This window comes from Palaemon carinicauda, chromosome 2 (genome assembly GCF_036898095.1).
Source record: "Palaemon carinicauda isolate YSFRI2023 chromosome 2, ASM3689809v2, whole genome shotgun sequence".
Classification (NCBI taxonomy): domain Eukaryota; kingdom Metazoa; phylum Arthropoda; class Malacostraca; order Decapoda; family Palaemonidae; genus Palaemon; species Palaemon carinicauda.
In genome coordinates this window covers 152,430,695-152,458,271 of record NC_090726.1, presented here as the reverse complement: position 1 = coordinate 152,458,271, position 27,577 = coordinate 152,430,695, and the positions used below count along the sequence as shown (strand labels likewise).

The 27,577-nt window shown below is 43.0% G+C and overlaps 1 protein-coding gene across 1 annotated transcript in view; it reads left to right on the top strand.

Moving 5' to 3' along the window:
* LOC137628022 (protein mono-ADP-ribosyltransferase PARP3-like) overlaps positions 1–27,577 on the top strand; it is a 398,487-nt gene that overhangs the window by 99,814 nt on the left and 271,096 nt on the right. The window contains exons 4-5 of the mRNA XM_068359393.1: positions 21,675–21,806; positions 21,988–22,141. Coding sequence (XP_068215494.1) covers positions 21,675–21,806; positions 21,988–22,141 — 286 coding nt within the window. The remainder of the gene's footprint in view (positions 1–21,674; positions 21,807–21,987; positions 22,142–27,577) is intronic.

Genomic DNA, 27,577 nt, shown 5'->3' with positions numbered 1-27,577 from the left:
TCTCATTCTCATCTCCCATCACTGGCACCTCAACACCTGCAACAGCAATTATATCTACCTATTATCCTCAACATTCAGTAAACTTTCAAAATATTCCGCCCGCCTTTTCCTTGCCTCCTCTCCTTTTAACAACCTTCCATTTCCATCTTTCACTGTCTCTTCAATTTTCGGACCAGCCTTCCTTACTCTCTTCACTTCTCTCCAAAACTACTACTTATTATCTTCATATGAACGACCCAATCCCTGACCCCACCTCAGGTTAACCGCCCTCTTTGCCTCGGTTACCTTGCGCTTTACTTCCACATTTTTCTCTCTATATCTTTCATACTTCTCTACACTATTACTCTGCAGCCATTCTTCAAATGCCTTCTTTTTCTCCTCATTCCATCATTCCACCATTCACTACCCTTCCTCATGCTGCCTCCAACAAACTTTTTGCCACACACACCACTTGCAATTCCAACAAAATTTTCTTTTACTAACTTCCACTTTTTCTTCTAAAAAGTTAATTTGTTGAAGGTGTAATAGTGTTAAACAAGTTAAAGTCAAGTGACCATAGAATGGTAAGAAGCAAAATTGTTTAGACCTAAGTATAGAGAGAGAAAAATTTATTTTAAGAAAGAAAATAAACACTCATGTAATAAGACAAAAATATGTTGAGTTTACTTTAGCAATACAAAATAGGTACTCCCAGCTACATGATGAAATGGAAGCAAGTAAAGAAGAAATTAACAGTAATTTAACAAAATTTGTATGGAGTCAGCACAAAAGATAAGTGGAAGAGTTCTTAAACAAGATCAAGGAAAACGTTTTGAAAAGACCAAAAATGTAATAAAGAAAAGTTTGGAAATGATGCTAAAATCCAAAAAAGATGAAATAGAATCTGCAGAACTATCCAAAACAAAAAATAAACTGAAAACCCAAGATATTCGTTAACACAATCACGCCAAAATTGAGGAAACACTAAAAGGAAGAAGCATCAAATTGATCAAAAGAAGAGTAGGAATAGGGCACCAACAGATATTTGCTTTAAAGTAGGAAAATGGAAATATCCACAATAGAGATCGAGGGAATTAGAAATAATGAAACGCCGAATCCGGTACCAAACGTAATAGTAGAAGTAAAGAAAGCATTGAAAGGTATGAAAAGAGGCAGGAGAAGAAGTAAAACTGGCTGAACTCTACATCAAATGCGCTATATCTACAGCTTGGAAAAACTTTATACTAATGCACAAAAAAGGAGTAACAAAAGGCCTGAAAATTTACCAACCCAATAAGTTTGCTCTTCATAATATGTAAAATATTTACAAAGATCATATTAGGCTGAATAGAAAAACCGTTAGACTTTAATCAATCAAGAGAGCAAGCAAGCAAGCTCAAGAAGTGGGTATTCAACAACTGACCATATCCATGTATTTAACTAGCTTATCAACAGAGTATGACAAACCACTATGTATGGCATTAATAAACTATGAGAGAGGCTTTGATTCTGTCAAAACATCAGCAGTATTGAAAGTCCATCAAAAACAAGGAATAGAAGAATCTTATGTTAGAACACTTGAAGATATCTGTACAGGAAGTACAGCAATCCTAAAACTATCTATAGCGAGAAAATTCTGATTGAGAAAAAGAGTTACACAGGGAGACCCCATTTCTCGTAAGTTATTCACAGCATGTATTGAAAAAGTTTTTAAGAAGTTAGATTGGGAAAATGTAGGAATTAATATTAATTGGGAATACATTAACAACCTAAGATTTACAGATGACATGGTTGTGTTTAGTGAATAATGCGAGGAATTACAAAAGATAATAGAATATTTGAATAGAGATAGCAGAAATGTTGGACTAAAAATGAATATGAGTAAAACTAAGATAATGTTCATTGAAAATGCAGAGACAACAATTAAGAGTTATGGATGAGCCTTTAGAGAGTGTTAATGAATATACATACTTAGGACAGGCATTAGGTGTTTCCTTAGGACACGAGACCAAAATTAAAAGAAGGATAACCATGTCATAGAGAGCATTTGGTAAGCAAAATAAGGTTTTGAAGAGTCACTTTCTCTAAAATGAAAAGTATTTAATGAAATGGTCCTACCAGTACTAACTTATGCATCAGAAACTAGGAGCCTTACTAAAGGCTTAGAGCATAAGTTAGCTACCATTCAAAGAACTATGGAAAGAATAATGATGGGAATTAACTGAGACAGTAAAAGAGCAATATGTATATGAGGGCAAACTAAAGTAGAGGATATTCTAACAACTTGTAAGAAAAAGAAATGGACATGGGCAGGAAATATAATGAGAATAACAAACAATAGATGGACATTAGGAATAACAGAAATTGTCTCTAAAGATAACAGAATTGGTCTCTAGAGATTGTAAAAGAAGCAGTAGAAGGAAGAGAAGATAATGAATCAACGAACTAAGGAAGTTTGCGGGCATGGACTGGCACAGAAAGACCATAAACAGATGCAAGTGGAAGGACATGTCTGAGCCCTTTGTTCTGCAGTGGACTACTAGCGGCTGGTGATGATGACGATAATGATAAATGTTGTATATATGATTTAACTTAAGGTTTTTGCTTCTGGCAAGCTTGAATTTAATGATAAAGAGAACAGCAAGGAACCTTGGAATCATCTCTCATTTTTATTGTAGACATTCAGTGGCACCTTTCGAAGCACATGTTGTCTCTCCCTTCCAAAAAGGTAAGAGGAATAGCTTCCAAGATCAAGAATTTTATCAAACACAAACGGATGTCCAGAAGAACCTTAGAAAGTATCATCGGCCTTCTCCAATTCACTTCAATAACAAAAATTCAAAGACATCAATCGAGTTTGGAGAAAGAGAGCTACAGTACCTTTAAGAGACAAGGTCTCGAAGATCCCCTCCGTCTTGAAAATGAGACTACGGCCATGGTCCGAACCGAAGACTGCTCTCACATTCTGGACTCCCGCAAGGTGAGTTACTGACAGGATCCAGTTCTTTTCTGTTGGCCAGGCGAAGATAGTGACCAGGATCCGATTCAGGTTGGGTGACTTGGATCCTCCCTTGTTGACGCAGTGTACCACGTCTGTGCTGTCTGACACTACTCTGATGTGGCTCGACCTCGGAGGAGAGAGTCTCTCAGGGTCAAGAACACTGCCATGACTTCGAGAACATTGATATGGGTCTGTTTCAGGGCGGGTGACCAAGACCCCTGAAACATCTGATGTTCGGAGTAATCCCCCCATCCACTTAGAGGCGCGGTTGTATGGAATGTCTCTTGTGGAGGTGGGAATTGTAGAGGAACCGATTTGGAGAGGTTCTTCGGTTCGGACCATGGGCGTAGTCTCATTTTCAAGACAGAGGGGATCTTCGAGACCTTGTCTCTTAAAAGTACTGTAGCTCTCTTTCTCCAAACTTGATTGATGTCTTTGAATTTTTGTTATTGAAGTGAATTGGAGAAGGCCGATGATACTTTCTAAGGTTCTTCTGGACATCCGTTTGTGTTTGAGAAAATTCTTGATCTTGGAAGCTATTCCTCTTACCTTTTTGGAAGGGAGAGACAACGTGTGCTTCGAAAGGTGCCACTGAATGTCTAACCATTCTAAGTGGCCTGATGGTTGCAGGCGAGACTTTTGGAGATTGACCCGAAATCACAGGTTGTCGAGAAATCGAAATACTTCCTTCATAGCTCTGTTGCCGACCGGGCCCAAATGAGCCAACTGTCCAGATAAGCCATGATCTGTATCTCTTGGTTCTTGAGTTGTTCTAACACTGTCTCTCCCAGTTTCGTGAATATCCTGGGATCAATGTTGAGGCTGAAGAGCCTGTCTTGAACGCAAAGGCTTTCCTGCCTAGGCGGAAACCCAGATAAGAAGAGAAGTTTCGAGCTATAGGCACATGATAACAGTCGTCGGTAAGATCGACAGAGGTGGTGACGGCCCCACGAGGAAGTAAGGTCCGTACCTGAGAGATAGTCATCATCCGGAACTTGCCGCAGAGAATGTAAGAGTTTAGCTTTGACAAGTCCTGGTCCACTCTCAATGCCGACAAGCCTTTCTTCGGAATTGTGAACAGGTGGCCTTGGAACTTCGGTGATCAGTCCCGTTTGATTGCTTTCTTCTTGAGTAACAATGTGGTGTACTCTTTCAGGATGGGAGTGGATTTCTGGGAGAGGGTCACTGGTGGAGGAGGAGGACCTTGTGGCCATTTCCACCTCAAACCTTTAGAGATCATGCTATGAGCCCACGGACTGAAGGTCCAATGGTCTTGAAAGTGGTAAAGTCTCTCCCCTACCGGGACTACCTCGTTGTGAGGGAGTGAACCTAGGTCCTTTCCTTCTCCGAGCCCCCTTTTTCCTTGGTCCGCCTTGATGGCGGAACTGTCTTCTACTCCTGTATCTTCCTCTCTGGTGTCCACGATAGGAACCTGAGGGTTCAGAGCTAGGGCTGAATGCAGGCGAGGGTATCCAAACGGGGTTGGGCTGTGTACCTGGGGAACCAGTGAGGTATCCCACCTGATGAGGGGGATCCGGATGCATAGTCGTCGAATCAGAGGAAGACTGTGATGTCGAGAGGGTAACTGACTATTGATGGCAGTGACCCCGGTTCATTTTGTAGAGGGCAACTCTCTGCTTCTTCTTGATAAAAGCTTGCTTTTGGTCTTCGACCTTCTTTCTGGCAGTGAGGCCCCGCCTTTCCTGCAATTTTGGGTTGCTCTCGTATCATCTTGTAGAACCTTGTTCACCTCCTCCTGAGGGAAGAGGGTTTTACCTCATCAGGAGGTAACTATCAGCCTGCTCAATTCTTGTCTGATAGAGGCCTCAGACAGAACGTATTTCCCACAACTAACCCGATCAGACCACCAAACTTGTAGGTCGAATTGGAAGGGCAGAGATTGGTTCTTCCTGAATATCCGAAACAAAGTCTCATTGGGATAAATCGAGGCTAGGGTCTCCCCGAGGTGGGGTCCGGCTCTTTAAGAGCCGGTATGGCCGAATCTACTTTGTCAGCTTGAATAGTAAGACCTGTCCATTTATCCATAATAGGCAAGGCCACTATGAGAGCAGCTGTAGATATGGCGTATTCCCCTTTGTGTGGGGTGAGCTTAGAATTATCGTACCCCCCAGACCGACAACATCCTGGTCCAGACAGATCGGGCCTGTCCTTTAGGAAATAATACCGTTACCTTCGGTACCTTGTCTAACCTAACCAAGGCATGCTCTTCCAATCGAACGAATCCGTTGAATGGGAATTCTAGTCCCTGAGAGTAAATTCTAGGTCCTCCAGAGGGCGGACGTCTATGCCATCCAGCGTTATGGTACCATCTATATATGGGACATGTAAGGCAAATTTCTATGTGTTGTTTTTATCGAAGGAGGTTACCTCGATACGCCTGGGGCTGTAGGGGGAGTCATCCGAGTTCCTGAACGGATCCGACTCACCACCATATCTTTGAGCTCCGTCATAGCCCCTTGGCTTTCCCTAGAATGTTTTGCTTTTAGTAGTCACGGTTTTATGCAAGGTAACATGAACATCAGGATCCTTTGAGGGTACTAGGTCGGTGACGCAGGTAATTGCAAAGCTGATGGCTCAAAACTCATCACCACCTACCTGCCCGTCCATGGGGTCGATGTCCAACCCTAGAGAGGAAACTCCAAGGAGATAGGGTCCTCTAGATGGAGCATTCCTTCCAAACCTTGATACCCAAGGGCGGAGAGCCTCTCTTGCAGGCCGGAGAGATTCATCATCATCCTGAAAGAAGTGAGGGGATTAGTGATGAAGGAGAAGACCGTTCTCCTCAATAAGCAATGCATACATTAATCCAGATCAAATTAAATCATCGCCAAAGGATACCAAAAGGAAACATATTAGAACCAACTTACATCATGGGTCCGGAGTAGCGAGGACAGCTCGTAGCAGAGCGTGCATGACTCCGGGAACCATACCATGTAGGCGGACCTTCTGTAAAAGAAAGGGGACATAAGTCTGGATGTTCCTTGAAACTCTGGTTAGTGATCCTATTCACAGGCTGGGATCAGCCGTATAACTCTTAACTAATAAAAATGCCTATATTTATGCATATATTTAATTATAACTATGTATAAATATGGATGAATATCCATACAACATAGTGTTCAAATAGAAATAAATTTCTACTTAGTACTTTGAACCGAACGCTAGCCCCTTCTAATGAAAAGCCAGGTCGAAACCAACCATGCCATGAGAGGCTATATACTGTTCCTTGAGATTCTGGTCAGTGAACAGATGAATCAATAGAATACTAATATCCAGTAAGCACATAACATGTAACTATAAACCTCATCGGTAAAATAATGTTAACCCCGGTTCTGAACGTCTGAGTCAGGGGTGGCCAACCTATGGCGCACGCGCCAACAGTGGCGCATTTCATGATTACAAGTGTCGCACTATACCCCAAAGATAGTAAATTGAATGACTTTTCTTTAAAATTGCTAATTATGTTCATATATTTTCATTAGGACTTTCAAGAATAGCTAATGAAAATTACCAACGCAAATTCAAAGTGTCATTAAAGTAAGTACAGTTTACTTTGTATTCATGTTAAATCCTTTCCTTTACAGCTAAAACAAAAGATTGGCCACCCGTGGTCTGAGTGATCTCTGTTGCCACCGGAGATCCGGTGACAAAGGTCCGTCATAGTGAAAACGTGAATATCAGAGGAAAGCTAATATTAACCTCAATGCTGAACGCCTGTGCGATATCCGGTTAAGCCGGAGATTCGTTGAAAAGGACCGTAATAACGAAATTGTGATTATTCATGAAAAAGGGTTCATACCCTGGTTCTGATCGTCTGATTGATCAAAATGTTAACTCCGGTTCTGATCGTCTGATTGATCTCTGTTTGTACCGGAGATCCAGTGACGAAGGTCCGTCATCGTGAAATCGTGACCCTCAGCGGTACGATAACATTCCTCAATACTGAATGTCTGTGTTATCTCCAGTGAAGCCGGAGATTCGATGAAAAAAGGGACCGTAAAAAAGGGATTTTGACGAAGGAAAAATCTATTTCTGGGAAGAGGCCTGTGACGCCCGGTGAGAAAGGTCCTTCCTTATACCTTTCCTAATATAAATCTTCCAAATATACTAGAGAAAGATAAAAGCATGGAATGCAGAGGTTACAACCCTCGCGCGAACACCTTGTAGGTGTCGTGTATTAAACAAAGGCGTGTGTAAACCACTATTCACAGGTTGTCTTCCATTTAGATAATCCCTTCATCAATGGGGAGGGCCGTGACAGGCCCTAGATAACATGGTTGAACTCCCCAACGACACCTACCACGCGCGCCCTCTAGGACATCCTTCTGCAAGAACATATGGCTTGGCAAGGAAAAAGAGGGGTGGGGTCCGTATCAAATAACCGGGAAGGGTTTCACCGGGCGTCACAGGCCTCTTCCCAGAAATAGATTTTTCCTTCGTCAAAATCCCTTTTCTGGGGGGCCTGTGACGGCCGGTGAGAATGTACCAGAGAATGCCTTCCAAGCCCAATAAATTAATAACATAATAAGGAGAAAACAAACACCATGTAAGGCAATAATATAATACTGTAAGTAAACATAAATCATAAACTAGCCATAGGCATAGGGGATGTAATGCTAAAATAATATGAGGACCAGGGATCACCTGAGTGTCCCGTCGTGAAAGGAATCAACCTTACATGTCTAAGCATATCTAAACTTAACAGGAATGATAATTACAATAACAGTTAAATCATAACAATTAAACATGGCAAAATAACTTAGGGCTAACGAACCACCCAGGAGAGTGGCGACGTGGTGTGAGAGGTGGTCAGGAGGGAGGAGAGAAGAGATGGAATAAAGAAAAAATCAGAGATTAATGGGGGGAGATAAGACTCCCCGCTGCAACCGTAGGGTATTTAAGGGCCTGTAAGTTCTTTAGATAGTGGCGTTTGAAAACCATAGGAGACTTCCAACCCGTGTATTTTTTAAGGTCATCAAAGTCCATGTTCTGGAAGTAATTGATAGAGGTAGCTATTGACCGTATATCATGAGCATGGGGAAATGATTCCGGGTTAGCATGTTTAATGAAGTAGAGGATTTGTTGTCTGATACCTTGAATGGTCAAAGTACCACCTTGTTCCCTGATAAATAAGGGGCCAGACGAGCGGGTGGCAGATCTAGCTAAAAAGGTCCTGAGAGTAGTGACTGGACACAGCGAAGGATCCTGGGGAAGAGAGATGATCTTCCAAGGGGACCACCTATTTTGCGGGTCCTCATTTTTTGCTAGGAAAGCTCTGTCTGGGGTAAGCAGTACTTCGCCTGTAGGGAGGAAATCTATGTTTTCCGGGTTACGTGAGAGCGCTGCTAGTTCTGAGATTCTAGCACCTGAGGCCATAGCTGATAGAAATAACGTCTTCCTAAGCAGAGTGATATAAGAGCAGGACTCGTTGTCAGTGTCCGACGCGAGTTTGAGGACATTGTTCAGAGACCAAGAGACTTTTTGTGGCCGATCCAACGGCCGAAGCCTAGCACATGCTTTTGGAATAGATGAGAAATAGGAATCAGCTAGATTAATGTTAAACCCAACCAGGAATATCTTCTTCAGAGCTGACTTGATGGTAGTTATAGTGCTAGCTGCCAAGCCCTTGTCAAATAAGAACTTAAAGAACGAGATGGCTAAATTCGGAGTCATACGAGTGTGGTCTGAATTCTTTAAGAAACCTGCTAATTTCTTAACAGCCGAATCATATTGACGAATTGTCGAGTCCCTTTTGTCCGCTTCGATGAAGAGAACGTTTTCTGGGTCAATGTTTGCGTCTTTATGCGCTGCAAACTTCATGAAGTCCACAAAGTTAGGGTTTTGGCTATCCTTGAGGAATCTGACACAGTCTGTGTTTGAATTACTTGGGTTAGTTTGGGGAATGGAATCCGGAAGGGTCGGAGTTTCAGCTCGAGGAGGAGAGGAAACCAACTGCTCTTTGGCCAGTGAGGTGCTACTAAGGCCACTGTCCCCCGGAAGGAGCGTAGTTTGTGCAATACTTTCATTAGAAGATTCACTGGTGGAAATAGGTAAATCTTCCTCCAATGGTTCCAATCCAGGGTTAATGCGTCTATGGCATAAGCCTGAGGATCCATGTTTGGTGTCACATAACAAGGAAGTTTGTGATTCATCTGAGTTGCGAATAGATCTACCTGAAGGCCCGGAACCAGCCTGAGTATCCACTGGAATGAAATTATGTCCAGAGACCATTCTGATTCCAGTGGTTTCATCCTGGATAGTGAGTCCGCTATCACATTCTGGACTCCCGCTAGGTGGGTTGCTGACAGGAACCAGTTCTTTTCTGCTGCCAAGGTGAAGATAGTGACCAGGATCTGATTCAGGTTGGGCGACTTGGATCCTCCTCTGTTGATGCAGTGTACTACGGCTGTGCTGTCTGACACTACTCTGATGTGGGTCGACCTCGGAGGAGAGAGCCTCTTCAGGGTCAAGAACACTGCCATGGCTTCGAGAACATTGATGTGGAAGTGTTTCATGGCGGGTGACCAAGAGCCCTGAAACATCTGACGTTCGTAGTAACCCCCCCATCCACTCAGAGACGCGTCTGTATGAATTGTCACTTGTGGGGGTGGGAATTGAAGAGGAACCGATTTGGAAAGGTTCTTCGATTCGGACCATGGCTGTAATCTCATTTTCAAGACAGAGGGGATTTTCGAGACCTTGTCTCTTAAAGGTACTGTGGCTCTCTTTCTCCAAACTCGATTGATGTCTTTGAGTTTGGCTTTCAATAGGCGATCTGTTACTGAGGCGAATTGCAGAAGGCCGAGGATTCTTTCTAAGGCTCTCCTGGACACCTGCCTGTGTTTTAGAAAATTCTTGACCTTGGAAGCTATTTCTCTTACCTTTTTGGGAGGTAGAACCAGCTTGTGCCGTGCAAGGTCCCACTGTATGCCTAACCATTCGAAGCGGTCTGATGGAAGTAGGCGGGATTTTTGGAGATTGACCCGAAATCCCAGGTTGGCGAGAAAACGAAGTACTTTCTTCGTAGCTCTGTTGCACTCCAGGGCTGACCGAGCCCAAATAAGCCAATCGTCCAGATAGGCAACGATCTGAATCCCTTGGTTCCTGAGTTGTTCTAGCACCGTCTCTCCCAGTTTCGTGAATATCCTGGGTGCAATGTTGAGGCCGAAGGGCATGACTTTGAATGCAAAGGCTTTCCTGCCTAGACGGAAACCTAGGTAAGGAGAGAAGTTTCGAGCTATTGGTACATGATAATAGGCGTCGGTAAGATCGATAGAGGTGGTGACGGCCCCACGGGGAAGCAGGGTACGTACCTGAGAGATGGTCAACATCCGGAACTTGTCGCAGAGGATGTAAGAATTTAGCTTTGACAAGTCCAGGACCACTCTCAATGCCGACGAGCCTTTCTTCGGAACTGTGAACAGGCGGCCTTGGAACTTCAGCGATCGAACCCGTTTGATTGCTTTTTTCTGTAGTAACTCGGTGGTGTACTCTCTCAGAATGGATGTGGGTCTCTGGAAGAAGGTCACTGGTGGAGGAGGGGAACCTTGTGACCATTTCCACCCCAAGCCTTTGGAGACTATGCTGTGAGCCCACGGACTGAAGGTCCAACGGTCTCGAAAGTGGTAAAGTCTCCCCCCTACCGGAACTATATCATTGCGAGGGAGTGAATCTAGGTTCTTTCCCTCCTCGAGAACCCCTTGTCCTAGGTCCGCCTCGTTGACGGAACTGTCCTCTAGCCCTGAAGCTACCTCTCTGGTGTCCACGAAAGGAACCTGAGGGTCCGTAGCTAGGGATGTATGCGGGTGAGGGCATCCAAACGGGGTTGGGTTGGGTACCTGGGGGAGCAGTGAGGTAGACCACCTGTTGAGGGTGTTTCGGCTGTAGAGGAGACGAAGCAGTGGGAGACTGTGAAGACGAGTGGGCAATCGACGATTGTTGGTAGTGACCTCGGCTCGTCTTGTAAGGGGCAAACCTCTGTTTCTTCCTGAAGAAGTTTTGTTTTTGCCCTTCAACCCTCTTTTTGGCAGTGAGGCCCCACCTCACTTGCAAATTTTGATTTGCTCTCGCAGCGTCTTGTAGTACCTTGTTCACCTCCTCCTGAGGAAAAAGGTTCTTACCCCAGCAGGGGGAAGCTATCAGCCTATTCGGTTCATGCCTGATCGTGGCCTCAGAAAGAACGTGCTTCCTGCAACTAACCCGAGCCGAACAAAACTCGTGTAAGTCGATTTGGAAGGACAGAGACAGGTTCTTTGTGAATATCCGGAACATGGTCTCGGTCGGGTAAAGTGAGGTTAGGGACTCCACGGAGGTAATGGAGTGGAGAGACCTAGCCAACCTATTCCGTGCCTCAAACTCAGTCTTGAGAAGAATATCTGGTAATTTAGGAAGCTTCTCGGAGAACAGATTAGAGGCACAGTCTGGGTCTAACTTCCCTACTGTGAAAGTAGCGGGGGCATCATCCCAGATAGGAACGGTACTCGGAATGAGCATGGAGGTGGGATCGGTCTCTTTAAGAGCTGGCATGGCAGAACCTTCTTTGATAGCCTGAAAAGTAAGAGCTGCCACTTTATCTGTAATAGGCAAGGTAATACCTGGAGAAGCTGTAAATATGGTGTAGGCTCCTTTGTGTGGGGTGAGCTTGGAATTAGTGCAACCCCAGTCTGACAACGTCCTGGCCCAGAAAGATTGGGCCTGCTCTTTAGGGAATATTACCGTTTCCTTCGGTACCTTGTCTAACCTAACCAAGGCATGTTCTTTCAATCGCACGAAGCCGTTGAATGGGAATTCTAGTCCCGGAGGGTAAAATTCTAAGTCCTCTAGAGGACGGGTGCCTATGCCCTCTAGAGTTATGGCACCATCAATATATGGAGCATGTAAGGCAAACCTCCAAGGGTTGTTTTTCTCGAAGGGAGGTAACTTCGATGCGTCCGGGGCTGAAGGAGGGGGCATCTGAGTTCCGGAACGGATGAGACTTGCCACCATATCTTTGAGCTCCGTCATAGCTCCTCGGTCTGCCCTAGACTGTTGAAGATATTGTTGTATCTGCTCTTTCACAATATCCCTGACCATGGCGGCGGATAAAGGGGGCTCCCGAGCTTGATCCTCTAACGAAGCCCTGGACTTAGTAGACTTTGACTTCTTAGGAGTCACGGTTTTAGGTATAGTAATATGAACATCAGGATCCTTTGAGGGTCCCGGAACCGGTGACACTGATAATGGCAAAGCTGAAGGCTTAAAGGTACGTAGTGGCTTCACCTTGGGTCGTACAGGAATGGAGGAACCTAGAGTAGAAGCCGTAGGTTTATCAAAGCCGTGAAAGGAAGTAGAAGAGGAAGGAGTGTGGGGTGAAAGGGGGTCCACCAACTCAACACCACCTACCTGCTCATCCATGGGTTCCTCGTCCAGACCTAGGTAGGGCCCGGCCTCCGTCACTAAAACCTCTTCCTCAGTTAGAATGGTTTCTCTAATCACTTCAATTAACGGGGCCGCTGTCTCCGGTGGAACTGCTGCAGTAGTAGATCCTGGGAATAGGCGGGAAGCCATGTCTCCATCAAGAAGATAGGGTGCGCCAGCAGGCGCATTCCTCCCAAACCCTGACACCCAAGTCCGGAGAGTAGCTCTCGCCTCCCTGAGAGATTCATCATCAGCCTGAAAGAGGAGAGGGAATTAATGATGAAGTCAAAACTGAAGTCAATATACAAAGAGCAATTAATTCTTCGCAAAGAATATTAACAGGGCCACTAGAACCAACTTACCTCCTCGCTCAGGAGTAGGGCTGACAGCCCATAGCAGAGCATGCATGCCTCCGGAAACCATATCGTATAGGGGGCTTGTCCCGGTTCCCGAGAGAAGGATATGGCGCAATGGGCATGGGCCCGGCATAGATCATGGCCCATGGGATCAGTAAAGGCAGCGGAGCAGCCCCTGGCAGTGCAGCGGACTTTCTGTAAAAAGAAAGAAGACATAAGTCTGGATGTTCCTTGAGATTCTTGTCATTGACTTATGAATCAGAAACACTTAAATCTTAATTAATGTGTGAGTATGGTAGTAGCTAACACCTTAATAAAATAAGAAATTATAATAGAAAACCAGTAACCACATAGCATGAATCTCTAAACTTCATCGATATCACACTGTTAACTCCGGTTCTGGACTCCTGCTTGATCTCTGTTTTTACCGGAGGTCCGGTAGCAAAGGCCCGTCATCGTGAAATCGTGACCGTCTCCGGTACGATAACCTTATCCTCAATGAATGAGTTATCTCCAGTGAAGCCGGAGATACGATGAAAACGGGGGCCTTAACTGTGTAATTGTGATCAAACATGACAAAGGTTCGTGTGTAAAAGGCTTCAGCCGGAGTCCGAGTGCCGGATTTCACCGTTGCACTCCAAAAATATGCTCCGGAACGATAACTAGTTCTCACCCAATGAGTATTCATTATAGCGGAGCATAACTCAAGGCGGAGCCAAGCATAACTCAAGGCGGAGCTAAGGGTGTCGGTATAAAACGACCCCAATTAATGACTCATACACTAACGTACCTAATAATAGTGTTAGCTATATTAACAGTAACCACATCAATAAATCGTTTATAATATTAAACGTACTATCATCAATTCTGATACTGAGAAGAGGCCTGAATAACCCGTGATCGTATAAAAACGGAGAACGGGAAATTCACCTCTCTTACTCAAAGAAAACGAGAGAAAGGATAACTCATACCTGTAGAACAGGAAACGAGCACTCTATGCTTTCGCTCTCAAGGTTACATATTAAAAATTAACATCACACAATAAATAAGAAATTTAATAAAATTGATTGCTTTTCTTAGTAATAGTAATAACGAAGAATAACGACAACGTAACCAAAAAACAAGGATATAGTCTAAAACGAACCCTCCAGGAGGGTACAAATTAACAGACTAAATCGCTAAGCTTTAAATCGTTACTATGCTTTAAAACGCTAAGCTTTAAACCGTTACTATGCTTTAAAACGCTATCTTAAATCGCTATTCTTCGTAGGTCCAAATTGGACTTGCAAGCAAATAAATACCATAGTAAAAATTAATAATAATTAATGATAACATAAAAGGCCATAAAACGTAAGTGATATAACCTATCCGACAGAGTACCAGATGGGCAAAATTAACTAGAAAATTTACCGAAGCGAACATACCCAAAATGGCTGCCGATATCTCGGCAGGACAATCGCTTCCAAAACTAAAAACCACCATAATGGAAATAGAACAAATGCCCGGTACTGTCAAAAACTGCCAAAACAAACTATGGTACTTAACATTGGTAAGGGTGAAGTAACAACGTCAGTCATGTTAAAATAACGAGAAATTCTTCGAAAAAAACACTGTGCCCAAAAAAACTATGCTTGCTTGAAGTCCAATTAAAGAAGGATGTCCTAGAGGGCGCGCGTGGTAGGTGTCGTTGGGGAGTTCAACCATGTTATCTAGGGCCTGTCACGGCCCTCCCCATTGATGAAGGGATTATCTAAATGGAAGACAACCTGTGAATAGTGGTTTACACACGCCTTTGTTTAATACACGACACCTACAAGGTGTTCGCGCGAGGGTTGTAACCTCTGCATTCCATGCTTTTATCTTTCTCTAGTATATTTGGAAGATTTATATTAGGAAAGGTATAAGGAAGGACCTTTCTCACCGGCCGTCACAGGCCCCCCAGAAATGTAATTGTGATCAATCATGACAAAGGTTCGTGAGCAAAAGGCCTTAGCCGGAGTCTGAGTGCTGGATTTGACCGTTGCACTCCAAATATCTGACTAGTTCTCACCCAATGAGTATCCATTATAGCGGAGTATAACTCAAGGCGGAGTTAAGGGTGTCGGCATAAAGCGACCCCAACTAATGACTTATACACTAATGTAACCTATTAATAGTGCTAGCTATATTAACAGTAACCACATCAATAAAACGTGAATATCATTAAACGTAATATCATCAACTCTGAGAATAAGAGGAGGCAGGAATAACTCGTGATTGTAAAAAAACGGAAAACGGGAAATCCACCTCTCTTACTCGAGCTTAATAAAGAAAACGAGAGAAGGGGTAACTCGTATCTGTAGAAGAGAAAACGAGCACTCAATGCTCACGCTCTCAAGGTTACATAATAAAAAACCAACATCACACAATAATATGATAAGAAAAATAATAAAATTGATTGCTTTTTTCTTAGTAATTGTAATAACCAAGAACGAAGAATAACGACAACGTAACAAATAAACAAAGATATAGTCTAAAACGAGCACCTTCCTGAGGCGAGTAAAAAACTATAACAAAGACTAAATCGCTATTCTTTGTAGGTCCAAATTGGACTTGCTAGCAAATAAATACCATAGTAAAAACTAATAATAAATAATGATAATAAAATTGGTCATAAAAAGTAAGTGATATAACCTAGATGACAGAGTACCAGATGGGCAATATTAACTTGAAAATTTACCGAAGCGAACAAAACCCAAAATTGCTGCCGATACCGAGGCAGGCCAATCGCTTCCAAAACTAAAATCCACAATACTGGAAACAGAACAAATGCCCGGTACTGCAATAAACTGTCAAAACAAACTATGGTACTTAACATTGGGAAAGGTGAAGTAGCAACGTCAGTCATGTTGAATTAACGACAAACACTTGCGAAAAAACGCTGATCAAAACACTACTGACTTAGCTGGCACGTCCAAAACAGAAGGATGACCTGGAGAGCGCGAGTAGTAGGTGTCGGTGGGGTAGCCCAACTGTATTCTCTAGGGCCTGTCACGGCCCTCCCCTTTGATGAAGGGATTATCTAAATGGAAGACAGCCTGTGAATAGTGGTTTACACACGCCCTTGTTAAATACATGACACCAACAAGGTGCTCGCGCGGGGGTTGTAACCTCTGCATTCCATGCTTTTATCTTTCTCTAGTATATTTGGAAAATTTATATTAGAAAAGTGTAAAGAAGGGCCCTTTTCACCGGGCGTCACAGGTCTCTCCCCAGAAATAGATTTTTCCTTCGTCAAAATCCCTTTTTTATTGTACAAAACCAAGATTTCGGTAATCTATTCCCTTTATGAGGACTACATAACAGGCAAATATGTTTACAGTAGAAATTACTTGAAGCTTACTATTTTTGTTTTGCTTGAAATGCTCGTACAGAATATAAAAAATATAAGATACTTAACAGAATAAAAGGGATCTTGATGAAGGAAAAACCTATTTCAGCAAAATAAAAGGGGTTTTGATGAAGGAAAAACCTATTATTTGGACGTGCTGTGTGGTTCTCAAGGACTTTCTTGTGAAAGGCCAGAACAAGGAATCCAATACAACTTGATTTGCTAAGAAATATTGTCTCCCCTGCTCCAGGCCCAAGTATATCAGTGTGTAAAGCACAGACTTGATGTATAATAAAGAGACCTTCAAGTTTAGGTGGTTTTTGAACTTGGCACAGTGGCACGGCACTTCCAATGCTTAAAACCGTCTGCTATGAGTGACATCCTTACTTTATAGACAAAAGAACTCCACTTGCGCAACAACTTGTGCCCAGCTACCTTCTTTCATTTCCAAGTGAGAATTGATTGTCCCTCTCCCTTGCATAAGACTAGGGAGGAGACAGGGTCCTACAGACCAAACAGCAGATCTTCAAAAATTGATCTTTCTTTTGTCAAAACCCTTTTCTTGAGATTAATGTGCTGTGTGGTCTCCAAGAACTAGCACCAAAACATTAATAGAAAAGACTCTTGCACCATGGAGGACAACCAACCACCAACGCCTTAATGTACAACTACATGTTTGTGTAGATGAGAAGAAAAACTAACAAGTTGGTTCTCGCCTAGTAAGAGATAACTGCAGAAAAGGCTGGCTGTCTCTCATCATGCAGGACATGACTGAGTTGGTCCTTTTCTCTGAGTTAGCTCATTAGGGGTCCCAAATGAGCCAAGTTTAGAAGATCTTGGGATTACCTGCCATGAACCGGCTCCCATAAGTTACCTAATAAAGTCCTGGTAACTCAATTTCAATTCATGACATTTGGTTCATTGATATGATGAACTACTTACCAATATGCATACCAAGTAACGATATTGAATAGTACATGATGTGTTACTACCTTTAGTCATCGATGTTTACAATACGCATTTGGGATTTCGTTGATTCTCTTTTTTAATATTTTTAGGCCTTTATTTTGCCATGCATTGTGTCTGGAAAGTGTATTCTCGTGGCAATGGGCAACCAAACCACAGGAATAAAGGCAAGGAATTGTCATATGTATTACTTATTGTCTACCTTGCACTATCTCTCCAGTGCGCAAATTTCCTATGTTTAGGCTACTGTACCTCGACAGAAACATGATGTGGTGAAGAAAATAAAATTTAGACATAAATCAAACTTCTCGGCTTTTGTATTTATTGAAGAAGTTACAAAGAAAATAAATGATGCTATCAGTATTCCCTGCAATCATGATAATCAATGTTTGTTGCACCCTATGTAAGATGACTGCTTTATGATCACATAAATGGGGTGAGTAAAAGTGAATATAATGCCTCACAACACAAAATTAATTCGTTCTTGAGTGGCTTTCGTACATGTAAATTGCCTAATTCGTTCCAAACCCTACAAAACCACATTAAATCTTATAATAAAGCTACAGTGTAACCACAATGAAATACTGTACAGCCAAATGCATTTGAACCATTCAATATCACTAAACTAACTGTTAATACTTGTAAATTAAGTAATTATTAGAACATAATGTAATAATAAATGAAAAATAATACCATACATATAGTACAATACTGTGCATTTATAAAATATACTGTACCATATGTACTGTACTATTATATTTACCCCTACCATAGACTACAGCTACATTTTCTATTGTGTAAACTAATTTTCCTCTACCTTTTGTAATGGGTGACTATTTTATTCTTGGCCTGGCTGTCAAATCTCTTTTCTTAACATGAAACATTTTTTGCATAGTGAGTCATAAAAATATTTGCATCTCATTTCGCAGCTTGAAAATTTCGTAAGCAAACTCTTTCATGAAGAGAGGTATGACTATATCGTGTCCACTTATTGAAAAGACTATAATTGTTAAAGACCGATCTCCTTGGTTTGATGCAGAGACAGAGAAAAAGATGGAAAAAGACATAAAGAAAGAAAGTGGGATTGGTTAAAAACTGAAGGTATATGGGGAGAAAGCAAAACTGCATTGTGCTAATATAATTACCTACTAAGAAGGAAAAAAGCGAATACAGGCATAAATAAGTTATAGTCTCTTAAATGCTGTAATGGGAAATGTGAATGAAAAAAAAGGCTATTATTATTATTATCATTACTAGCTAAGCTACAACCCTAGTTGGAAAAGCAGGATGCTACAAGCCCAGAGGCTCCAACAGGAAAATAGCCGAGGGAGGAAGGAAACAAGGAAAATAGAATATTTTAAGAAGAGTAACAACATCAAAATAAATATCTCCTATATAAGCTATACAAACAATAACAAAACAAGAGAAAGAGAAATAAGATAGAATAGTGTGCTCGAGTGTACCCTCAAACAAGAGAACTCTAACCCAAGACAGTGGAAGACTGTGGTACAAAGGCTATGGCACTACCCAAGACTAGAGAACAATGATTTGATTTTGGAGTGCCCTTCTCCTAAAAGAGCTGCTTACCATAGCCAAAGAGTCTCTTCTACCCTTACCAAGAGGAGAGTGGCCAATGAACAATTAGTGCAGTAACCCCTTGAGTGAAGAAGAATTGTTTGGTAATGTGTGTTGTCAGGTGTATGAGGCCAGAGGAGAATATGCAAAGAATAGACCAGACTATTTAGTGTGGATATGTGTAGGCAAAGGGAAAATGAACCATAACCAGAGAGAAGGATCCAATGTAGTACCATATGGCCAATCAAAAGACCCCATAACACTCTAGCAGTAGTATCTCAACGGTGGCTGGTGCCCTGGCCAACCTACTACTACCAGAAGCATACAGTGACCAGGAACTAGCAAAAAATTTTCTGGTATTCTTTAAAATCAAAATTGAAAATATAAATAGGTCATTTACAAATTTTCAACACCAGATACACAGATAAAATTTATAAGATTCAATAATATAACGCAAGATGATGTCACCAGGACTATCAAGAGAGCAAAGAAAACAAACTCTGCAGTCGATCCAATGCCAATATCTGAAGTAACTGGCGAAAAAAAACTTTTCTAGTTTAGCTGATATGATTATGAGAATAGCAAATGCCAGCATCGATGAGTGCAAGTTTCCCAAATCTGAGAAATTGGCTATAGTCACTTTGGTTCTGAAAAGTGCTCTAAAATCTAGATTATCAGGAATTAAGTTTGTATAGACCTATTTCAAATCTATCCTTTATTTCAAAAGTGCTAGAAAATGTAATTCTGGAACAACTAATTAGTCATGTAGAAGAAATAGAAGCTTTGCCAAGCAATCAGTCTTCTTACAGAAAATTATACTCTACTGAGACAGCTATCTGTTCTGTTGTAGATGATATGCTGGAAATGACGGATGAAAGCAATGTGCTATTTAAATATTACTTGATCTTAGTGCTTCTTTTGATACAGTTGTACAGGGACTGCTACTAAATGAGCTAAAGTCCATCAATATTGAAGACCAAGCTTTTGAATACCTAAAAGACTACTTGGTTGACGGAAATTACTGTGTGTTAATTGGAAACGCTTATTCATCATTTGAACCTTCAATCAGAGGGGTACCTCAGAGGAGTCTACTAGGCCCAGTCTTATTATGTATCTATAGTATTGGTTTGTCAAAAACACTGCAAAGGCATGGAGTGAAGTTCAAACTATTTGCTAATGATACACAATTTTACTTCTCCATAAATAATAACGACGACATAGCTGAAACTCTAAACTGAATGCTTGCTAGTGTTAGGGAATGGATGACAATCAAACAACTAAAATTAAATTAAAGTAAAACTGAGTTGTTGGTGGTTGGAAAGAAAAAACAGAGTAAGAAACTTGGGAGATATTCAAATAAACAAATAACAAACTCTGCCCAAATATCTAGTAAGTGCGTGATTTAGGCCAATCTCTTGACTGCAACTTGTCTTTCAGCTGGTTATCATCTTAGAAACATTGCTTTTTTAAAGAAGTACCTGGATGAACATTCTGTAAAGAAACTTGTGATAAACTGTGCCATTACCAGGATTGACTACTGTAACTCCATCTACTACAATTTACCAAAAATACAACTTAAGAAATTACAAAACATCATAAACAGAGAAGCAAGACTGATAAAAGGTGTCCCACCCCAAGAAAGAATCACTCCTATACTAATTGATTTACACTGGCTGCCTATTGAAGCAAGAATTGAGTTTAAAGTATGCATAATAATTTATCAAGTTATCAGAACTGAACGTCCAAAATATCTAAAGAAATGTTTCATATTGTACAGCCAACAAATTGTGTTGACACCAGAATAGTTACAGATGGTTTCAAGTTATTGGAACCTAGGTACATGTCTACTGTAGGCTCTAGAGTCTTTAAATATGCAGCCCCAAGACTATACAATAAGCTCCCCCCTAGATATTCGAAAGACTGAAGATATTAAGGCTTTCAAGGAAACTGAAGACTTTCTTGCTCTCTAAGTGCTTCGATAGTGTGGATTTAACAATAAATGAGCAATATGCGGTGTGAAATGCTGAATACTTTTGAACGAACATGATAAAATGACTGTGGAGGTCCTGTAGAGAGTAGGGTTCCCCTGCTGTATAGGACCAGAATGGGTGGTCGGGTCACTCCGGAGTCGCCAATGTGATGGGCCAAGAGTAGGTTGTGACTCAGTTACTTTCATCTCACCTTTTGAGTCACAACCTACTCTTGGCCCTTCACATCCTAAAGTAAAGTAAGGTAGTAGGAATATCTGACTCATTGGGCAGGTTAATCTCTTCTCCACTTTAGATATCAAAGATAATGATACTTCATTGTTTATATGAGGTAGCTAAAAATATAATTATACTTATAACTTTTTGTAAAATCAGTGAGGGTAGAATTTTCCTTGGAAAATATTCTGTTGCATGGAAAGTTTGGTATTTTAGTCTTTAACCCAGGAGTCAATCACCGTTTTATATTCTGTTCTGGACTTCAATTTTTTTAGAATTGATTTGTCAACACTTACTATCATTAATTATGTGTTTTCTATCACGTGTTTTTACTTATGCATCTGGTTTTATAACCTGTCAATACCATTATTCATGTCATATTTTCACTTCATTAGCTCTTTGCTTCCATTGTAGAAAGTGATTGGTTGAGTAGAATTTTTGAACGGTTTGGGAATAGTGACCCATCATCATAAACACTAGCACTTTCCTAGTCATCACTTGTGACTTAAAGGTTTGGAACTGACTGGCTATTGCTTGTTGCATAAACAATTCAAATGACCAATGGCTTTTAGATTGTTCATCTTTCCAAATAATTTCAGGTTATTGCAGATGGAAGTTTTTATTAAAAAAAAACATTGTTTAATTATAATGCCATAAACTAATTCTCTCTTAAAATTTAAATACTTGTAACATTAGGAACTTGAGAGTACCAAATTATTATTTAGGAAAGTATCACTAGCATATATCCTGTATCTAGTATTAGTTTCATATTTGTGATTGTAAGTCCATTTTTTCCTCTGATTTAGGGAGAGGTCCACGAAGACTACACTTGTATGTTAAACCAAACAAATATTGGGCACAACAACAATAAGTTCTATGTCATACAGGTTGTTAAGGAGGGGAAAGAAATCCTGTGTTTTACTCGTTGGGGACGTGTGGTAAGTTGATCCTTTCCTTTAGTATCTTTTATTTTTTATAAAATCATTGCATATATTTGAATAGCAACCTTCTGTCTGAGAGCAATCAGAATTGTCCAATAATGAGTGTTTATGAATGAAATATATATTTGATTCTCTAGGTAGTAAGCTCATTTTACTGACCCAATGATTAAACTTGCAGGGTGAAACTGGACAAAACAGCATAGATTACCAGGATAATGTAGAAGCAGCAATCAAAGCATTCAAGAAGAAGTTTAAGGATAAAACCAAGAATGACTGGGATAAGAGAGAAGATTTTACTCCTCAACCAGGGAAATACACCTTGATTGAAATTGGTAAGTTTTTTTTACAAGGTATACTGAGTGTTTGATTATTTTGATGTATGTTACCTTTAAGTCACTGCACTTGTATCTATAAAGTATGAGCTTTTTTTTTTTTTTTTTTCCTCTGATGGTCCAGCACTTTGCTGCAGTAGAGGGGCTTGAGTGTCCCAATGATGGGCTGGGCAATGGCGGTGGGGTAGTTTATCCACCCTGGCAGGCTCAACCATACCGCTAAGGCCAGTTCTGAGAGACCAGACCAAGACTGGACCACTATAGGCCTTCTCCTTAATTTTAAGATAGGCAAAGGCTAGGAGAAGGAAAACTCCAAAATCAAACCAAACAAGACCCCAACGGCGGAACTTCCCAGCGCCGGCTTAAGAGGGCAATGCCTGTCGGGCAGGCAACAAGGTGGGCCTTGACATAACAAGAACCCGGCAGCCCGATGCAACCAACATCGGAGAAGCCGCCTGTCTCATATGTCTTGAGCCGCGATGAAAACGATGTGGGCCAAGTGTGTGTGCGTGGCTGTTGCAAAGCCACGACCACCCTAAACAATATACCCAGCTACTGGCATTCTGTTGTTTCCTCCACCCTTCTTCATCTCTTTCTCACCATCATCATCATCATCTCCACCAGCAAGTCCTGAGGCGACAGCACCGTGGGTGAAGGGCGCAGGCCTGGATAGCTGGAAGCCCTTAGCCCACGACTCCACTCAGGCGGCGAGTCTAAGATTCAGTCGCCCTCTGGTGACGGTGCCGTGACACCAGAGTTCGGCAGCTGGACCCGTGACTGGGCTGACCTATTGAGGACACCGCAGCCCACCCCACATGGGGAGGCCCCTAGAAAAGGTGGGGTAAACATCGGACACGGCAAACCCGTCTGGTCAGCTCACCGCGGCTGGCGGACATCCCACTAATGCGGTCGAAACAAGAAAAAAATATTAACCTTAGGTGCGTGGAACGTCCGCACCCTCCAAGACGTGACGAACACCAACCGGCCGGAACGACGTACAGCCCTCGTCTGCAAGGAGCTAGCCTGCTTCAATGTTGTGGCGGCGGCTCTTAGCGAGACCAGACTACCCGAAGAGGGCAACATCAGGGAAGCTGGAACAGGCTACACCATCTTCTGGAAAGGCAAGGCCCTAGAGGAGCCTCGCATCCATGGTGTCGGCTTCGCTATCCGTTCCCAGCTAGTGCAGCAGCACAACCTCGCTCCCAAGGCCATCAGTGAGCGCCTGATGACTGTCCGCATCCCCATCACGCGGGACAGACACCTCCCCCTGATCTCTGTCTACGCCCCGACTATGACCTCAACCGATGATAACAAAGCTGCCTTCTACACCCAGCTCGACCACACCATCCAGGCAGTGCCTACCAATGACAACCTCGTTGTGCTTGGCGACTTTAATGTCCGAGTAGGCAAAGACCATCGCCTGTGGGAGGGAATCATCGGCCGCCATGGCATTGGAAATTGCAACGCCAATGGCCAACTCCTACTGGGTCTGTGTGCAGAACACCAACTTGTGGTAACCAACACCATCTTCCAGTTACCAGAGCGACAAAAGACCACATGGAGACACCCACGGTCTAAACACTGGCACATCCTCGACTACGTCCTGACCAGAGCCAGAGACCGAGGAGACGTCCGCATCACCCGATCCATGCCCGGAGCGGACGAGTGCTGGACGGACCACAGACTCCTCATCTCCCGACTCTCCGTGACGACCCTACGACCACCCAGAAGGGCACCTGACAGCGTACCACACCAACGCTTTGATTGTAGTAAGCTCCGCAACCCACAGGTGGCACAGAACTACAAGGAGGCCTGCGAACAATACCTCGCAGACCCCGTGGGTCAGGCCACTGTTGAGCACCACTGGACCACCCTCAGAAACGCCATGGCCCTTGCCGCGGAGGAAACACTAGGTTACACCACCAAGAAACGGCAGGATTGGTTTGATGAGAATGATGCTACCATCTCTCTTCTCATTGAAACCAAACGACAAGCACGCCTGACTTTGGAAAACCAACCAAAAGCAGCTAACAAATGTGCTCACAAGGTGGCTGAAGCTGGTTGCCAAAGAGGGATTCGTGAAGCCCAGAACATCTGGTGGCAAAGAAAAGCTGCAGAAATACAGAGTTTCGCTGACCAATGTGACCTACGCAGCTTCTATGCAGCAACAAAGGAAATATTCGGTCCCACACGGTCATCAGTGGGCAGCCTGAAGGACACGGATGGGGCCACGATCATCACCGACAGCGAGGGCATCCTGGCCAGGTGGAGGTCTCACTTTGAGAACCTCCTCAATGAGCAAGCAGATACCCCAGACGATCTCCTGCGAATGACCCCGCAGCATCCCGTCCGTCACTGGATGGCACTACCACCCTCCATCCATGACTTCAACAGGGCCCTGCAGCGCATGAAGCCCGGCAAAGCCCCAGGGCCAGACAACATCCCGTTGGAGCTCCTCACTCATGGTGGCCCCGGCTTGAGGAACCGTTTGATGCTCCTTATACTGAAAATATGGGAGACCAAGACCCCCCCCCCCCAGTGACTTCCGCGATGCAAACAGCATTACCATCTTCAAGAAGGGAGACAGGGAGAACTGTAATAACTACCGGGGAATATCACTACTAAGCATCGCAAGTAAGATTTTCGCTCGGATTCTCCTTGACCGCCTCCTTATTCTCGCAGAAGACGTCCTGCCAGAGTCCCAGTGCGGCTTTCGACCTTCCCGCGGGACCATAGACATGATCTTCTGTGCGCGACAACTACAAGTGAAGAGCCTCGAACAACAACAGCCCATAATGTTCATCTTCTGGGATTTGAAAAAGGCCTTCGACAAAGTACCTTGACCTGCCATGAGGGCTGTCCTCAAAAGATATGGCTGCCCACCCGACTTTGTCAAGCTGGTGCGTGCCCTCCATGACGGAATGGTTGGGAGAGTCTGCCACCAGAACTCTCTTTCAGACCCATTCCCCATCAACGGCGGCCTGAAGCAGGGCTGTGTTCTGGCCCCAACGTGTTTCTCGCTATACACCGCAGCAATGCTCAACGAGATTCCCCCAGACACACCCTCAGTCGACCTACGTTTCTGCATTGATGGAGGCGCTTTCAACCTCGCTAGACTCCGTGCCAGAACCAAGACCACCTTGTGTGCAGTGCGAGAACTGCAGTATGCTGACGACAATGCCACCCCAGGTCAGACGGCAGAGGACCTGCAGTCGTTAGCTGATGCATACAACTCTGCCTACAAACGTTTTGGGATGCAAGTCAACACAGACAAAACCAAGACCCTCGTCCAACATCCACCAGGACTGATGCTCCCCAACTTCAATACAGTACCATAGTGAATGACCAGGTAGACCAGCTCTCCTACCTAGGGAGCATCCTAACATCAGCTCCCACAAGCAAAAAGGACGTGGAGAACAGGATCAGGGCAGCCCACTCCGCCTTTGGCCGACTCAACTGCCGCGTATTTAACAACCACGCACTGACAATGATCACCAAAATAATGGTGTTCAGGGCAGTGGTCCTCTCCACGCTCCTGTATGCATGTGAAACATGGACGCTATATAGAAATGATCTTAAAAACCTAGAACGCTTCCAACAAATGAAACTGAGGCAGATCTTGAAAATCCCCTGGGAGAGCCACACCACCAACATTGAAGTCTTAGAACGTGCCTCGCTGACCAGCGTGGAGGCCACCATCATCCACCACCGCCTCCGCTGGATAGGACACGTGCATAGGATGGATCCATCTAGGCTCCCAAAGAAAATATTCTACGGGGAACTGACCCAGGGCACCAGACCACGAGGAGCCCCAAAAATGCGCTATAAAGATCAACTAAAGCGCACCCTGGCTCTAACTGACATCGATCCTTCCTCATGGGAAGAAACACCCAGGGACAGGAAAACCTGGAGGAGTACAGTACATCATGGCACCGTGGACTTCGAGGAGAGGAGGAGACAAAATGAGGAGGCTAGGAGGAGAAGAAGGAGAGAGCGATTAGAACAGCCCCGCCCACCAACTACCCTCCCTTGTGAACACTGTCCGCGACTCTTCCTCCACAGACTAGGACTTAACAGCCACATCAGACATAAGCACCCACCCCACAGATAGGAGGCTGATGGCTAACGACAGAACCCAATACTCGGACACGAGTGGGCGCCGACGACGATGAGCTTTTGACAGTTAACAAAATAAAAAGATACTTTACATACCCTCTCCTCTTATGATTGCCAGTTCAGGAGCTCCAACTGCCCCCCTTTCCACCTAGTAGTCCTCCCAATTTTTACCTCCTGGATATTGCCATCAGTGACCCTCAAGCAGTGTATTATAGGCATTACTCAAAGTTCTTTGCATTGTCCGTTTTACCCCCTACCTGCACTCTTTACCTTTCTACTATACCCCCATTCCCACTTACTTCGATCTTGCTGTCCAACCTCTTAACTTTTCTTACGTCTTGCAAGTGTATGGTTTCCCCCAGTTATACATGACCACTAAATGGCATTACAGGCTCCTGTGCTTGGCCTTCTGGCACAATTTCATGATTTATACATAGTGCTTTTTCCCTTGTAATTTGAGTAATAAAGGTTTACCTTACAGTACTGTATATCTTTTGTTATTTTGAATTACTTTAGTGCTAGGATTATTCAGGGGTGCTTTGTCCTCTCACCTGATGCAGTATTAGTTGTTATTTAAAGATATCATTTTATAGCCACTTGTTTTCTTGCCACTACATAGGTTTTAATGGTTACCTAAGAGTATGAACAAATTAAATTTTGTGCTGGAGATTTTGTTTTTTTTTTGTTTGGATCCCTTTTTCTTTTAAGCGATTTTATTTTCTACTTAATGTTAATTTGTTAACTGCTCTCATAAATTTAAATATCTTGTGAGTAATATTCCGATTATGGTCTGAAAATACTGGAAAATGGAAAACATTTCCTGTTCCAGTTGCGTATGATACGTAGTTTGGGGAAAAGAAACTTAGTCCCTTGGTGGGTGCTCAGTTTTAATTCTTTTCTATTCTTGTAATGCAATGATTTTTTAGTTGAATATAGTTTTTTGTAGAATAAGCTAAACTGCCAATATTATATATATTATTACCAACATATCTTATACAGTGGAACCTCTACATCCGAATTTTCCAATATCCGAAGTAAAATTCGAGCAAATTTTTGACTCTACACCCGAATTTTATTTCGACACACGAAGTAAGCAAATTTCGTCGTACCGGTTGTATCCGAATTTTTCGACACGCGAAGTACAATTCGAACACGTTCCTACTCTACACCCGAATTTTTTTTTTGACACCCGTAGTAAACAATACACGTATGAGTAGTCGGTGCTCATAGCCCCTGAAGTGTTTTTTATTTCCGCCGATAGAAGGCAGCACTTCGACCTCGGAGGGACCCTCAATTAGCGCGGCTTGGGTCAGTCCTCTG